The sequence below is a fragment of the Saccopteryx bilineata genome, chromosome 7 (assembly GCF_036850765.1).
Source record: "Saccopteryx bilineata isolate mSacBil1 chromosome 7, mSacBil1_pri_phased_curated, whole genome shotgun sequence".
NCBI lineage: Eukaryota > Metazoa > Chordata > Mammalia > Chiroptera > Emballonuridae > Saccopteryx > Saccopteryx bilineata.
Window position 1 is genome coordinate 47,355,579 of NC_089496.1, and position 13,468 is coordinate 47,369,046.

Below are 13,468 nucleotides of genomic sequence, written 5' to 3' on the forward strand. Positions count from 1 at the left end.
CTTGTGGACCATCCCAGGGGTGGGGGGCAGGGCTGTGGTTCTGCCTCTGGACCCCAGATGCAGAGTAGTGACCCCCTCCCCTGCTTGGCCCTGCCATCCCCCCCTCGGGGACTCTCACACCATCCGATGAAGAGGAAGAGCCACTTCCGCAGGCGCTCTGTGGAGTAGGTCATGACGATGGCGGTATGCAGGTAGCAGCCCTCCACGAACATCCAGAAGAAGTTCGTCACCACGAAGTAGTTGAAAACGGTGGTGATGCAGCGGCACCAGACCTGCATGGGGCAAGCGGCGGTCAGGGGCTGCCCGGGGCCGGCGGCGGTCAGGGGCTGGTCAGGGGCCGGCGGCGGTCAGGGGCTGCACAGGGGCAGGCGGCGGTCAGGGGCTGCCCAGGGCAGGCGGCGGTCAGGGGCTGCACAGGGGCCGGCGGCGGTCAGGGGCTGCACAGGGGCCGGCGGCGGTCAGGGGCTGCCCGGGGCCGGCGGCGGTCAGGGGCTGCCCGGGGCCGGGGCCCACGTGTGCAGCCGGGGCACTGACGGAGGGCCGGTCATCTTAGTGGCTCGTGGACCTAGCATTAAACACCCTCTAGTCTCATACTGGGGGGGGGGAGGTCATCCTTCCTCATTTTTCTCTCGCTGTTTCGGACAGAGTTGTGGCACCGGTCTCCATGGGTACCGGTGTGTCTGTGACTTCTCTCTTACGTTCTCTAATCTCCCTTTTTAATCAGGAAAGGGGAAGCCTGGCCCCGAGCTTCTGCAGGCAGAGGCTAGAATGGATAACACTGTTGTGTTCCCACGGTCCTATTTTTTTTGGGTGGGTTACCTTGCATCTGTAAGTCACGCTGGTTTCCATTTGGGGCCAGAACATGACATTTCATGCAGGAAAGTGATTTCATGGAAAGTGACTCAATGAAAAGAAAAGCGATATCTGAATAATAGTACTAGGTCTATGAAGGGGGGTGGCAGCCATGAAGATGGGTCTCTGGTCTCCGAGTTTGGGAGAATGAACGTTGCTGCTCAGCAGAGGAGAATTCATCCCTGTCCCTCTGAGCAGGGCTACCACCCACCACCCGGCACACCTCACAGAGGGGAGATGGGGGTGCGGGCAGAGGAAGCCCTGTCTGCCCAGAGCCACTGTGAACCACGGCTGGGTCCTGGGCCCCCAAGTTAGAGCTCCTCTCAATAGACCTTACCTGGCCGTCTCTCCCACGGGTCCCCCTGCAGGGCGCCCTCAGAGCGGAGGTGGGACTGTGGGGAACGGCGGCCATAGGAGCCTTGTTCCGGGGCGTTCTCTGCTCCCATGGACAGTCGTCCCCTCCCTGGATCGCTCTGACTGCCCCAGCTGTCAAATCAGCCCCCCGCACTGAAGTGGAGGCTGCCTCCCCGCTTTCCCCACGATCCCAGCCCTGACCTCGGGCCCCACGGAGAAGGCTGTGTGTCTTCTCCGTTCTGAGGAAATCCTAGTGACATGGAAAGCTAAAGGTCCCTTCCTCCCAGCCCTCCTTCATCTCCAAGCGAGGCGACATCTTATCAGGACGAGCCACTGCTGGGCTGCAGGACACCCCCAAATTGGACTGAACTTGGTTGGTGCCAAGACAGGGCTCAATGCGGGGCCAAGTGGAGGGCCGAACCGGGCTGGGCGTGTGCCCAGGTCCAGCCTCCCAGCAGAGCGTGCCGAGACGTCCCTGGTGGCGAGCCCCAGAACTCTGTGCACGGCCCATCTCTCGTCTTCAGGTTTACAGTGACTGGGACTCGGAACGTTGCCATTGACACAAATCTGGGGTGGGCAGCTAACACATGGGTGACCCAGATGCGGAGGCATCGCGACAGGGTCACCTACCCTCTGCCCCTGTCTCTATGTCTGTAGAATAATCCCTACTGGCCTCTCACCGAGACTAAGTGAGACATGGCTCAACAAAAGGTTAATTCCAGCCTCCTTTTCTCTCAGGGTCTTTGGAAGGCCCTGAATTCACAAGGTGGCGAGTGGGACAGGATCATCCAAGTCTGCAGGCGGGGCTGTGCTGCAGCCAGGACCCCGGCCTGGCCGCCCCCCACCGCCCCCAGCTCTGGAGGGACAGTGACTGGAGTGGAGGCGAGCTCAGGTCCAAGGCTGCCCCTGAGGACAGGGCGAAGAGGTGGGTGCCCCCGGAGCCTGGAGCCCCACCCCGGGCCGGCTCCGAGCCTCTGCCCGCTGACCTCATTGCTGTCATGCACTCTGTGGTCAATGAGCTGCAGCAGGAACCACATGACATTTCGCAGGATATAGGTGGTGATGAGATTCCAGTGAATCACGTTCCGAAGACAGCGAATGCTCCTGTGGAGGGCCAGGGTCAGGGGTCAACCAGGGTCGGGGGTCAGCTGGGACTGGGGCCCCGGAGGCCAGGTAGAGACTCAGCCTGGCGTGAGGGTCGGGCTGCATCTGGAGACAAATCCCACCGCAGTGGCCATGGTGGGACCTCTCCTGCCAGCCTCCCCACGCATCCCGCCCGCCCGCCCGTGGCGCCTCCCCTGCACCCCCTTTGCCCCTGGCTCCGGGGTCTCCTGAGCGGAGGCGAGAGTGGCTGGGACAGGCAAAGGGGGTGTGGCGGGAGGAGGGACAGGGAGGACTCAGGGCAGGGTGACTCACCGCAGGGCCAGGAAGAGCAGGAAAGCGGCGACGAGGGCTGCCACGGACACTAAGTGGCCCAGGTAGTTGACCACGAGGGCGACGTGGTAGTGCAGGTCATACTTTATCTGCTGGGTAGACAGACAGACACACGGGCAGACGGAGGCCTGGGGCGCATGGAGAGCGGGGCTGGACACTCTAGCAGTGGCTGCCCCGGGTGTCCTGCCCTTGAGGGCAGAAGTGGCTCCCAGCGTCATCGCTGCACCTGGCTCCCACTGACAGCGTGTCCCTGTTGGCCCTGGGTGGCTGTGGTCAGGATGCACAACATGCGATTTTAGAGCAGACTGGGACGCAGTGTGTTCAGAGATGTGCCAGAGGTGCGGGAAGATTTTATTTTCTCTCTAATTCTGGACTGGAAGTTGCCACCCCTATGTTTATTAGTCTCAGCTCCGACTCTAGCTGGTTAAGTAACTGAGGGTGATTTGAGTCACATCTCTGGGCCTCAGTTTTGATGTCTGTACAATGGGGCCAGCCTGCCCTCCTGCCTCAGAAGCAGTGACTGATGGGAGGTCTGAGGGCTGCCTTGGGATCAGTCTGCCATGAGTATGGCAGTGGGGGTGGGGTGCATTGTCTGCAGAGTGCTTAAGGACAATATCCAAACCCAAGAAAAGCCAGTCTGCTTTTTATTATCACCATTCTAAACAGAGGCAGTGACCGAGAACTCCTTCCTGCCCCAGCATTCCCCCCCCCCCCCCGCACTCTGGCCCACCACCGCTCGAGAACTGTGAGATGCAGCGGTGAGGACAGGGGGCTGGAGAATCCCACCACCTCTTCTTTCTGACCCGTCCAACTTGCCACTCCTGTGGCCCCCACTGCTGTCCCCATCTGGCTCACATTTTTTGAACAATCCCTTTCTCAGGGTGGACAAATGGCTTTCTACCAGCCCCACTGAGGACTGTGTTGGGCGGATGAGGAGGCGGCTGGAGGCAGGTGCATCATTATGGCTCAGAACTGAGGCTTAGCTTTATTTTTTTTTAAAGGTTTATTAGCTTTTTTTTTTATTATTTATTCATTTTAGAGAGGAGAGGGAGAGACAGAGAGAGAGAAGGTGGGGAGGAGCTGGAAGCATCAACTCCCATATGTGCCTTGACCAGGCAAGCCCAGGGTTTCAAACCGGTGACCTCAGCATTTCCAGGTCGATGCTTTATCCACTACGGAGTCCAGTTTCAGAGCGAGAGGGGTTGGTGAGGCCTGGGCAGGACCAGCTTCCTGCGGGACTGCCCTCCTCAGCGTGGCTCTTATTTCCACGTGAAGTCAAAACGTCAGAATGCCAGATGGGGAAACTGAGGCCCAGAGGAGGAAGGAAGGAAGTCACATAGCCTTCTTCCCACAGTGAGATGTTGGGACACTGGTTAAACAGTCAGTTCCCTTTCTGTGCCACGTGCCACCCTGGTTGTGTCCTCTACCAGCCTGACTTCTCCCAAAGGCGGGGCTCTGTGTCCCCTTCTCTACATCACTGCACACAGGGCAGCGTGGGGCAGAGGCAAGAGATGCAGAATGGAGTGGCTGGGACCCAGGACCGGTTCTGCCACCCTGGGGATCCTCTGTGCTCACCTGGAGTCCTAGGACAAGGACCAGGGTCAGGGCAGGTGGGGGCCACTCACCTTGTCATGAAAAATGGGCACACACTGTGAGTAGTTGATCCGTGAGGCCCACGTCCCGTTCTCAAGGCATTCCCGGTAGGCGTTTCCTACAAAGACACCGACCACCAAGAGGCGGGTCACTTCCCGCCTCAAGAACACTCCCGGCTGCCTGGCCCCCCCAGGATAAGATCCCTGCTCCCCTGCGCCCCTGCTCCCCCGGGCCAGGAAACAAAACATGCATCTTAAAGTTCGCTTGAAAGTCACGTGTGCAAAACCCTCACAGAAAATTTCCCACATACTGCAGCGAAAAGGCACGAGCAGTGGGTTGCAGAAACCCATTTTTATACAAGTGTTGACTAGTTTGAACTCTTCCTTTAATTTCGTTAGAAACTCAACCCAGCAGTAAGCCTCGGGCTGTGGGTGAAGATTCACTGCTTTCAGCCCAACAATTCCCACCGTGTCTCCACCACTTGATGCTGAATGGATCCTACCTCGCCCACGACTGTCAGCACTCTGACTTTAATAATAGCGACGACTGGCACACAGGTGTTCCCCATGCCCCAGATCCTCTTCGGCCGTCCACTCCCTCTCCACAGCCGCCCCGCGAAAGAGGTGCTAACATTCACCCATTTCACAGAGAGAAGAAGGAGGCAGGCACACAGAGATCAGGCCACCTGCCCCAGACACCGGGAGAAGAGGATTCAGACCCAGGGGCCCTGGCCTCAGGCTTTACGTTCTTAACCTCTAGGCTACGGAATACAGGGGTCCTCGGGTTACGACAGTCTCAATATAACGACGGTCTGAATTTACGATGCTCCCTCCCATAAAAACTTTAAAAAATTGAGACATGCCAGTTTCGGCTTACGCCGTTAGCGTCGTACTAACGGACTCCATGGGTGAAACAGTTTGGCTGCAGCGGCGGAAGAACACGCAGTAACGCGGCGTATGAGTGAGGGAGTCGGCGTCCCTCAGGACGCTTACCTACGCCCTTTTGGACTGTTAAAAGCGCAAGGGTTCAGTTTGTGTTAGGCTAAGGTGTGTTTCGACTTACACCAGAACTCGGATTACCTCACCGGCGTAGGAATGGAACTGCGTGGTTACCGAAGCACTCCCTGTACATAGGAACGAGAGACATGTAGGGAGGCAGGACTGTCCTGCTGGCCTTGAGCCACGGCTGCCTAGGTGACCACCACGTGATGTCTGTCAAGGTTTGAGAGCCAGCCTCTGTATTCAAGGTGGAATGGGATGTGTGAAAAGACCCTTCAGAACCTCAACGTCTGATGCACCCAAGTACAGGTTTCATCCCAGGGGAACGTATGAAAGTCAAAGAATGCTCGTTATTTACCCTTCTTACACTTCTACCCTGACGGTCAAGGTCTCCCTCCTAAGCCCCCTCCTCTGTGCCCACCCTCAGCCTCCCGCCGGGAGAAACCTCCTTCCTCCCTCCTGAGAACTCCCAAAGCCCTTTGCGGCCTCTGCTCCGCATTGCACCATTAGTACGAACCTTACCGCCCCCACTTGGTTATTCTAAGTGAGCCATTGTTTGGGGGCGATTTGTACCAGGGTTCTGCTCTCTGGCTAATGGACGGTTGTTTATAGATTATTTTTTTCTTCTTTTGGCTTATGTTAGATATACACTATAAAGCTAATTAAAATAAATAGCGCACAGAGCGGAGTCACAGAGCTAGAGGGGGGGGGACCTTAGATTGTTTGGGGAAGCAGTGAGTTCTGAAATAATCAAGTTACTGAGAAAGCCCACTTCCGTTGAGCTGACAGTGAGTAAAAAGCAACGGGATTATTAAGGAGCACTTGCCGAAGAGCAGAAATAACGGGAGAGATTCTATTAGCTTAATTGTTTCTTTAATTTGGTGCTCTGAGCTCACAGATTTTTCAAATGCAAGGTTTGTTACTGGCCTTTTCCTGCCTCGGGGGCCTGTCAGGACAAAGCCCCCTCTGGCAGGACCCTGAGCCCCTATGTGAGTCCACCAGGCCAACTCTGGTCTGACGGTGATTCCGGCCCCAGGGTGACCACACCAGTGCCTCGACCCTGACCCTGGCACGCCACCCCCCTCTTAGGCTGGTCCTAAGAGGGCTGGTCCACTGCAGAAATGTTGTGCGTGAAGAGAACAGATTCTCTTCGCCTGGAGTCCGGGATGTTGTGGCACTGAAGGACGGAATGTGGGGTGGAGCCAGAAAGGGCCACATCACGGTATCACAGGAGGGCGAGTTCTTCTGTAAAATGAACAGTCCTTTCCTGATGGGGGTTAGAGTCCCTCTCAACAGGCCTGTGTGGGATGAGACAGACTCTGATTCTAGCTGTGGTTCAAGGAGAAACATTTATCTTCCGGGACTGTGCTCACAGGTGTCACCCAGCCTCTGACGTTGCACAACAGCCTCCCATCCTGCCTCCTAACCTTTTCTCTCCTGGCCTTTGACTCTATCCCTTACCTCAGCTCTCAGAGTGATCATGCTGAGGTATGCTTAGAAGTCACATCTAGCTTTCTACTGCTGTTGGGCATAAAATCCAACTTTCTTGGGGTGACAGTCCAGGCCCTGGACACTTGGACCCCAGCCCAGCTCTCCTGACCTCTGCAGCAGTCTGCACGGCAGCTGACATGTGCAAGAGCAGGCAGGGCACCCGCCTGGCTCTCTGCGGAAGCCCTTAACACGCTCTCCTCACTCTCACTGCAGCTCACTGGCGAACTCCTATCTCTCTGTTAAACCCCAGCTCAAATGCCATCTCCTTCGGGAGGCTTTCGCATCACCAGAGAGACTAGGCAATCTCTTCTCTGTTCTGAACACCTCCTCTACGTCTTCCCATCCTTGAAACAGGCCTTCACATTCTGTTGCCCTTGCATCACAGCAACACATACACTTCATATCACAATCCAGGGCGTGTGCGCGCACACACACACACACACACACGCACTCCACATTACTGAATTCAGCTTCACACAGTGAAACTTATCTTAACCAGTTATATTTTTCTTATATTCTATTTTAATGAATTCTACTTGTTTTATATGCAAATGCAGGTCGTGACCCCCATTAAATTGACTTCACAACCCCCTATTGTGCTACAATCTATAGCGCGATAAACAAACATCTCTTTCCGAGCACTTGCCATAATTCACCATGGACACCATCTCACTGGACTTGATCCTATTCTTTGCTACTGAAGTTGAGCTCCCTGGGCACAGACACATAGGCAGAGATCATCCTGGAGTCATCGGGTCCCCTCAGGAGTGAGCCGCTGAGGACACGTGGGCTGTGCCAAACCGACTCAGGTCTGCCGAGGCCTTGGGAAGCAGGGGGCTGGGATGTGGGATGTGGTTGTGAAAGGGGGCTTCCCTCAGACAGCCCAGCCACGCCCGGGGATGAGGGTCTGCCTACAGACAGCCCAGCCACGCCCGGGGATGAGGGTCTGCCTACAGACAGCCCAGCCACGCCCGGGGATGAGGGTCTGCCTACAGACAGCCCAGCCACGCCCGGGGATGAGGTTCTGCCTACAGACAGCCCAGCCACGCCCGGGGATGAGGTTCTGCCTACAGACAGCCCAGCCATGCCCGGGGATGAGGGTCTGCCTACAGAGAGCCCAGCCACGCCCGGGGATGAGGGTCTGCCTACAGAGAGCCCAGCCACGCCCGGGGATGAGGGTCTGCCTACAGACAGCCCAGCCATGCCCGGGGATGAGGGTCTGCCTACAGACAGCCCAGCCATGCCCGGGGATGAGGGTCTGCCTACAGACACTGGGGGCCAGGGTAGCCGGCTAGTAAGGCACAGCCTGGGACTGGACAGGGTAAGGACAAGAAGAGTCTCCCCTGGGAACCACAGGGAGATGGGCATGGAGTGTCCAAGGGCAGGTCGCCAGGCCAGAGTCATGGGGATGGATGCAGTGAGGTGTCTGTTACCACAGCAACACGGGTGTCCCCAGCCAAAGATCGATGTCGATGGCGTGCAGTGTGGCCTGCGAGGGGCCCTAGGGTCTGGATGATGCAGGCAGGGTGTTCTCCTCCAGCGCCCTGTGGCCTGGGAAGCCTGAACCCTGTCCCCCGCAGGCCCTGGCCTGGTGAAAGCCCCCATTATAATGGGCTCTTCTACTTTCAGATGCTGACACTTTGATAAGAATTCCTGGTTCAGGAAGTCACCCGAGTGGTCCAGAAGCCAAGCCTGGTTGGGGAAAGTCGGGAGTCTGTATCCCAGCTGTAGTTTTGTCTCTGGATGGCTAAGTAACCTTGGCTGAGTTCAGAAAAGTAACGTAAACTGGTTCTTACTGATGATATTGGCATCACAGTTGTTTCAAGGATTTGCTGTGTGGGCTTCTCAATCTGCTAAGTGTCATTGGTAACCACGAATCACTGCAATGATCCCAAACATCCCTGCATCACTTTTAAGTATCTGCTAGGTTGCCTGACCGGGTGGTGATACAATGGATAGAGCGTCGGACTGGTATGTGGATGACCTAGGTTCAAAACCCGAGGTCGCCAGCTTGGGCATGGACTCATCTGATTTGAGCAAGGCTCACCAGCTTGAGCCCAAGGTCACTGGCTTGAGCAAGGGGTCGCTCACTCTGCTGTAGCCACCCCTCTGGTCAAGGCACATGTGAGAAAGCAATCAATGAACAACTGAGGTGCCACAACGAAAAATTGATGCTTCTCATCTCTCTCCCTTCCTGTCTGTCTGTCCCTATCTGTCCCTCTCTCTGTCTCTGTCAAAACAAACAAATAAATAAAAAAAGTATCTGCTAGGTTGGCACGGCTATCTCTGATATTCTAACTGGCAAGGCATGGGAGACAGGGACTAGGAGACATCGACCCATTTTGGTAGCAGTTATGGGGGGCCGTAGTGCAAGAGACAGTCTGGGTGTGGGGAGCTAGTGGGACTGTGTTGGAGGGGAAGCAACGTAGTCATTGTATATATAGGAAAAGTGACAAGGGGGACGGCACTGGGAGATGCTGGCGGGAAGGTGGAAAGGGCCAGAAGCAGTATCTATTGAGGAAATGAAGTCACTGTGAAGGACAGGAGCTTTCAGCACCATGGACAGCAGAACAACTCCATTCCCATCTCTGTAGGCGCTCCTACCTTGGAGAGCTGCTAGGACCCAGACCTCTCACCCTGCGTTCAGCCCACTGCCCTGGACCTAGCCCAGGATTACACTAATTCATGGCCCTCTGCAAGGCCCAGCTTCAGTCAGTCCTAGATCCTCCAGGTGTTTTCATGACTGCTCTGATCCACCTGAGGGTTCAGCTGTTCACCTCTCCTAGCTTATGCTCCATGGGGTTTCCCAGATAGCCTAAGGGGGGGCAAGGTCTAGGTCATCCTCTCCTCTGGCCCTTCCTGAAGGGCCACACAATGCTGAGTTCAAAGGAGCTCAGGATGGGCCAAGGTGATGCTGTTGCCTAGGTGACTGGGTAACCCTGAATGAGGAGGAGAGGCTTAGAGTGGGCCAAGAGGACATTCTGCCACCACGGATACCCAAGCCCCACTGAGCTGCATGGCAAATGCAGAGCGGTTACACATGCAGGAAGCATCTCGGTCTCACACACGCCACAGGTCGGTCGAGCGCTGCTGCCTGAACTGCTGGCACCGTAAGCCCAAGCCCACCGGGGGACGGGCAAACCTGAGGCCAATGTCCACCAGATTCGGGACAAGAAATCCTCGACTCTCCCCAGAAAAGCACGTTGGAAACTGAGTCAAGAGGCATCTCCTTGGGAATTTAAGAGGGGGAGGCAACTTCTCCCTCACTGGGTCTAAAGAGACCCAAAGAAGAAGAGTGACGTGTCCAAGGTCACCAGCAATAAACAGGCAGCGTGTCTCTCTCCTGGGACACACTGCCACCTGGGAAAGCCTGGAGCCCATGGTTCGGGAAGGAAGAGGCTCTCTGTGCTACACCACATTTCACAAGATGCCGTCAGCGGGGCCCTCTGCCAAGTCTGAGCCACTGAATGTCCAGATCCCCAGAGCAGAAAACACCTGCGGGGCCAGGTGTCCCGCTCTGAGGCCCCTTCCTGCCTCTCCCTGGAGTTGGACGGCTCCAGGCCCAGCCATCTCCTTCCCGTCTGTCTTGGGGCCTTGCTGAGAAATCTATAACCTTCGCCTTGGGTCACTGCTTTTTGTGGGAACATCTCTACTGGCAGGACTGGGCAAGGGTGCTGTGGGCACGGCTGATTGCTTTTGCTTCCAGTTCAGAGACCATTTGGGAAAGCGGTCATGGTTACACAGCACAGTTCCTCTGAGCTTCCCAAATAATCAATGTGTGTCTCCCTGACTTAACGCTCCTGTAATTACTTGTGCTCCTGCTGCTGACTAGGGCCTGCCCGCTCTGGGGCCCAGACTGAACGTTTCCTGTCTTGGTCTGATCACAGCACGTGCCTGGAGGCGAGGTGGGGGCAGCTGGTGATGCTCACCCAGGCTCAGGACCAGCCTGACCTAGGAGGAGTGATGGGTTGAGAGGGTAAATCCGCCATCACCAACCCAGCCATCGGGTTGTGAAGAGCCTCCCCCGGACCGTCTGCTTGTGAGATCTGGGATGAGGGACAGGGATCTTCTAGTCCAGTGGTAGTCAACCTGGTCCCTACCGCCCACTAGGGGGCGTTCCAGCTTTCATGGTGGGCGGTAGTGGAGCAACCAAAGTATAAATAAAAAGATTTAACTATAGTAAGTTGTTTTATAAAGATTTATTCTGCCAAATTTAGCGAAAATCCGACATAAAGTACTTGGTTAGTAATTATTATTATATGCTTTCACTTGCTGTAACTCTGCTTTATAAATTTTATAAAGTAAAGTTACTTCCCTATTCTATAAATCACCATTACTGTGGAACTGGTGGGCGGTTAGAAAATGTTACTACTAACAGAGATACAAAAGTGGGCGGTAGGTATAAAAAGGTTGACTACCCCTGGGCTAGTCCATTCTTCAGTGTTGTGTGAACCTTGCTTATGGGGTTGCAATTGTCCATTCTGGACCCATGAGAACCCCCAGCAACCCATTTCCAGAGGACTTTTCATCCTAGAGTAGGCATGGCAGGCATAAATGTCTGGCGGACGGTGAGGAAACGGAGTCAGAGAGACACAGAGCAGTTTCATGGGCACCACACTGGGCCCGTGCAAAGGGAAGGGATGTGACTGCAGCCCAGCTCACTGTGAGGTCACTGCACTCCCTAAGAGAGGTGCCCATGAGAGGGAGTGCCTGGCCCTGCTCTGGCCTCCATTGCACAGGGCTCCCTCCTTCCAGTCATCCAGAGCAACGCTCCATGGCTCGTCGCCATGACGCCGACCAGCAGAGAGAGGTGGGGAGGAGAAGGGACCCCTGAGGCAGAGCCTGCTGTGGAATGGAGGAATGTAGAGGGGAGGGGGCCACAGAACTCATCAAGCTCACCCCCTACCTAGTACAGAGAAACTGAGTGTCAAAAAAAAACAAAACAAAACACTGCCCAAAGACGCAACAAGCCTGACCAGGCGGTGGCGCAGTGGATAGAGCGTTGGACTGGGATGCGGAGGACCCAGGTTCAAGACCCTGAGGCCACCAGCTTGAACACGGGCTCATCTGGCTTGAGCAAAAGCTCACCAGCTTGGACCCAAGGTTGCTGGCTTGAGCAAGGGGTTACTCGATCTGCTGAAGGCCCGCGGTCAAGGCACATATGAGAAAGCAATCAATGAACAACTAAGGTGTTGCAATGAAAAACTGATGATTGATGCTTCTCATCTCTCTTCGTTCCTGTCTCTCTGTCCCTATCTATCCCTCTTAAGATGCAACAAGCTGTTGGTGGCCTGCACAGAATTGGAACTGGCTCTCAACCAGGTTCTGTGAACTAATGTGGGTAAAGGCACCTCTGGTTGACAGAATCCTATGCCCTCACTTCGACACAGGGGTCTTGGAGCACGGGCAAGGGGATGTGTCCCTCCAGAGCCTTTGGGTATCAGACTTTCTTGGTGTACATCCTGGAAATCAAGCAGTGTCCTTCCAGAGTATTCCAGGCTCGCACCATGGGGCTGTGGACAAGCAGCTGGGGCTCTAATGCCAGCAGAACGGAGGCCCATGATCTGGTTGGCACTCAGGCCTCCCTGATGTGGCCCCTGTTCTCTCCACCCATCTCTCCTCTCCATCTCTGTTCCCACTCTCCTTTCCACCTGACATGTCACTGGCCCAATTTTCCAAGGCCCTGTTTAACAACAATCCTTCCCCTGTGAAGTCTCTCCGACTTGAACCTCAGCCATGCTGTTTCACTTAAGAGCAAACAGCAAAATGTTCTAAGAGTCTTTCTCGCCTTCTCCGTCTTTTCCTCCGTCCCTGTCTCCCACCTCTCTCCCTCGCTCCCAGGATCCCCTGCAAGGCAGGCTCAGGTCTGTGCCTCTTTGAAGGGCTTGTCTTGAGTGGGGAGAGGGCAACATGCACCAACCGAAAGAGGTGAGCCTGGTCAGGAGAAGAGCCACTGGGTGTCTGGAGGATTCCTCGGAGAAAGATCTGGGCTCACTCAGCCTTTGCTGTCCCCGCTGTCCCCTCAGAGCTGAAGAGGAGATTCTGACACAAGCAGGCAGAACCAATGGACAGACCCTTCTGGCTTGAGACCACTCAGCTTATGTGTTTCCATGTGAACACTCTCCATGCTTCAGCCCAGGCTGGGTCTCTGGGAAGTGGAGACCCTGTCCTCTCCATGGGACTGGGTCAGGTGGAATGTCCCTTTATCCCTGTCCTGGAAGGTGCCTCAGTACAGATGGGACCAGCCGTTCCCAACAGAACCTGAGAAGGAACATGGAGGTTGTTCCTTCTGCTTGTTCACCTCCCAGGTCAGGGACCTCACTTCCAAGCAGAGAGGTCTGTTTTAATCATGGATGGAAATCATGTCCTCAGATGATGCAGAAATCTTTCTGAGTGGCCTGGCTATCTCTACCATCCCCTGCCATTAGCAGCACCTCTGCTGTCGGATTCCTGGGAGCCAGCTGCTCCCTGGGCCCACCAGAGCCCTGCACTGGTGCAGACAGGGGAGTGTCACTCAGCATCAGATGCAGGCATTGCTGTCTTGCCCTCTAACCGTCTCTCTCCGTGAAGGCCTCAGGCTCTGAGAGCTTGTACAGGCATGTGTGTGTGCACACGTGTGTGAATGTGAGTTTGCATATGTGCAGGCAAGGGGACGGGTGAGCTGTGCCACTGCTCAGACCCAGGCATTCAGCAAGACGTTGCTATGGTGTTTCCAGGACAGGGGCTTCAGACATCCCTCTCCCTCT

The 13,468-nt window shown here is 55.6% G+C and overlaps 1 protein-coding gene across 5 annotated transcripts in view; it reads right to left on the reverse strand.

The window, feature by feature from the left end:
- The window catches only part of CRHR2 (corticotropin releasing hormone receptor 2), a 40,290-nt gene that overhangs the window by 9,873 nt on the left and 16,949 nt on the right, over window positions 1-13,468 (reverse strand). For 3 of the 5 annotated variants that reach the window (XM_066239991.1, XM_066239989.1, XM_066239992.1), the window contains 4 exons: window positions 4,266-4,351; window positions 2,623-2,732; window positions 2,193-2,310; window positions 119-272 (listed from right to left, as the gene is read on the reverse strand). In XM_066239991.1, coding sequence (XP_066096088.1) covers window positions 119-272; window positions 2,193-2,310; window positions 2,623-2,732; window positions 4,266-4,351 — 468 coding nt within the window. The remainder of the gene's footprint in view (window positions 1-118; window positions 273-2,192; window positions 2,311-2,622; window positions 2,733-4,265; window positions 4,352-13,468) is intronic. The other 2 variants (XM_066239990.1, XM_066239993.1) reach the window with 1 other exon arrangement.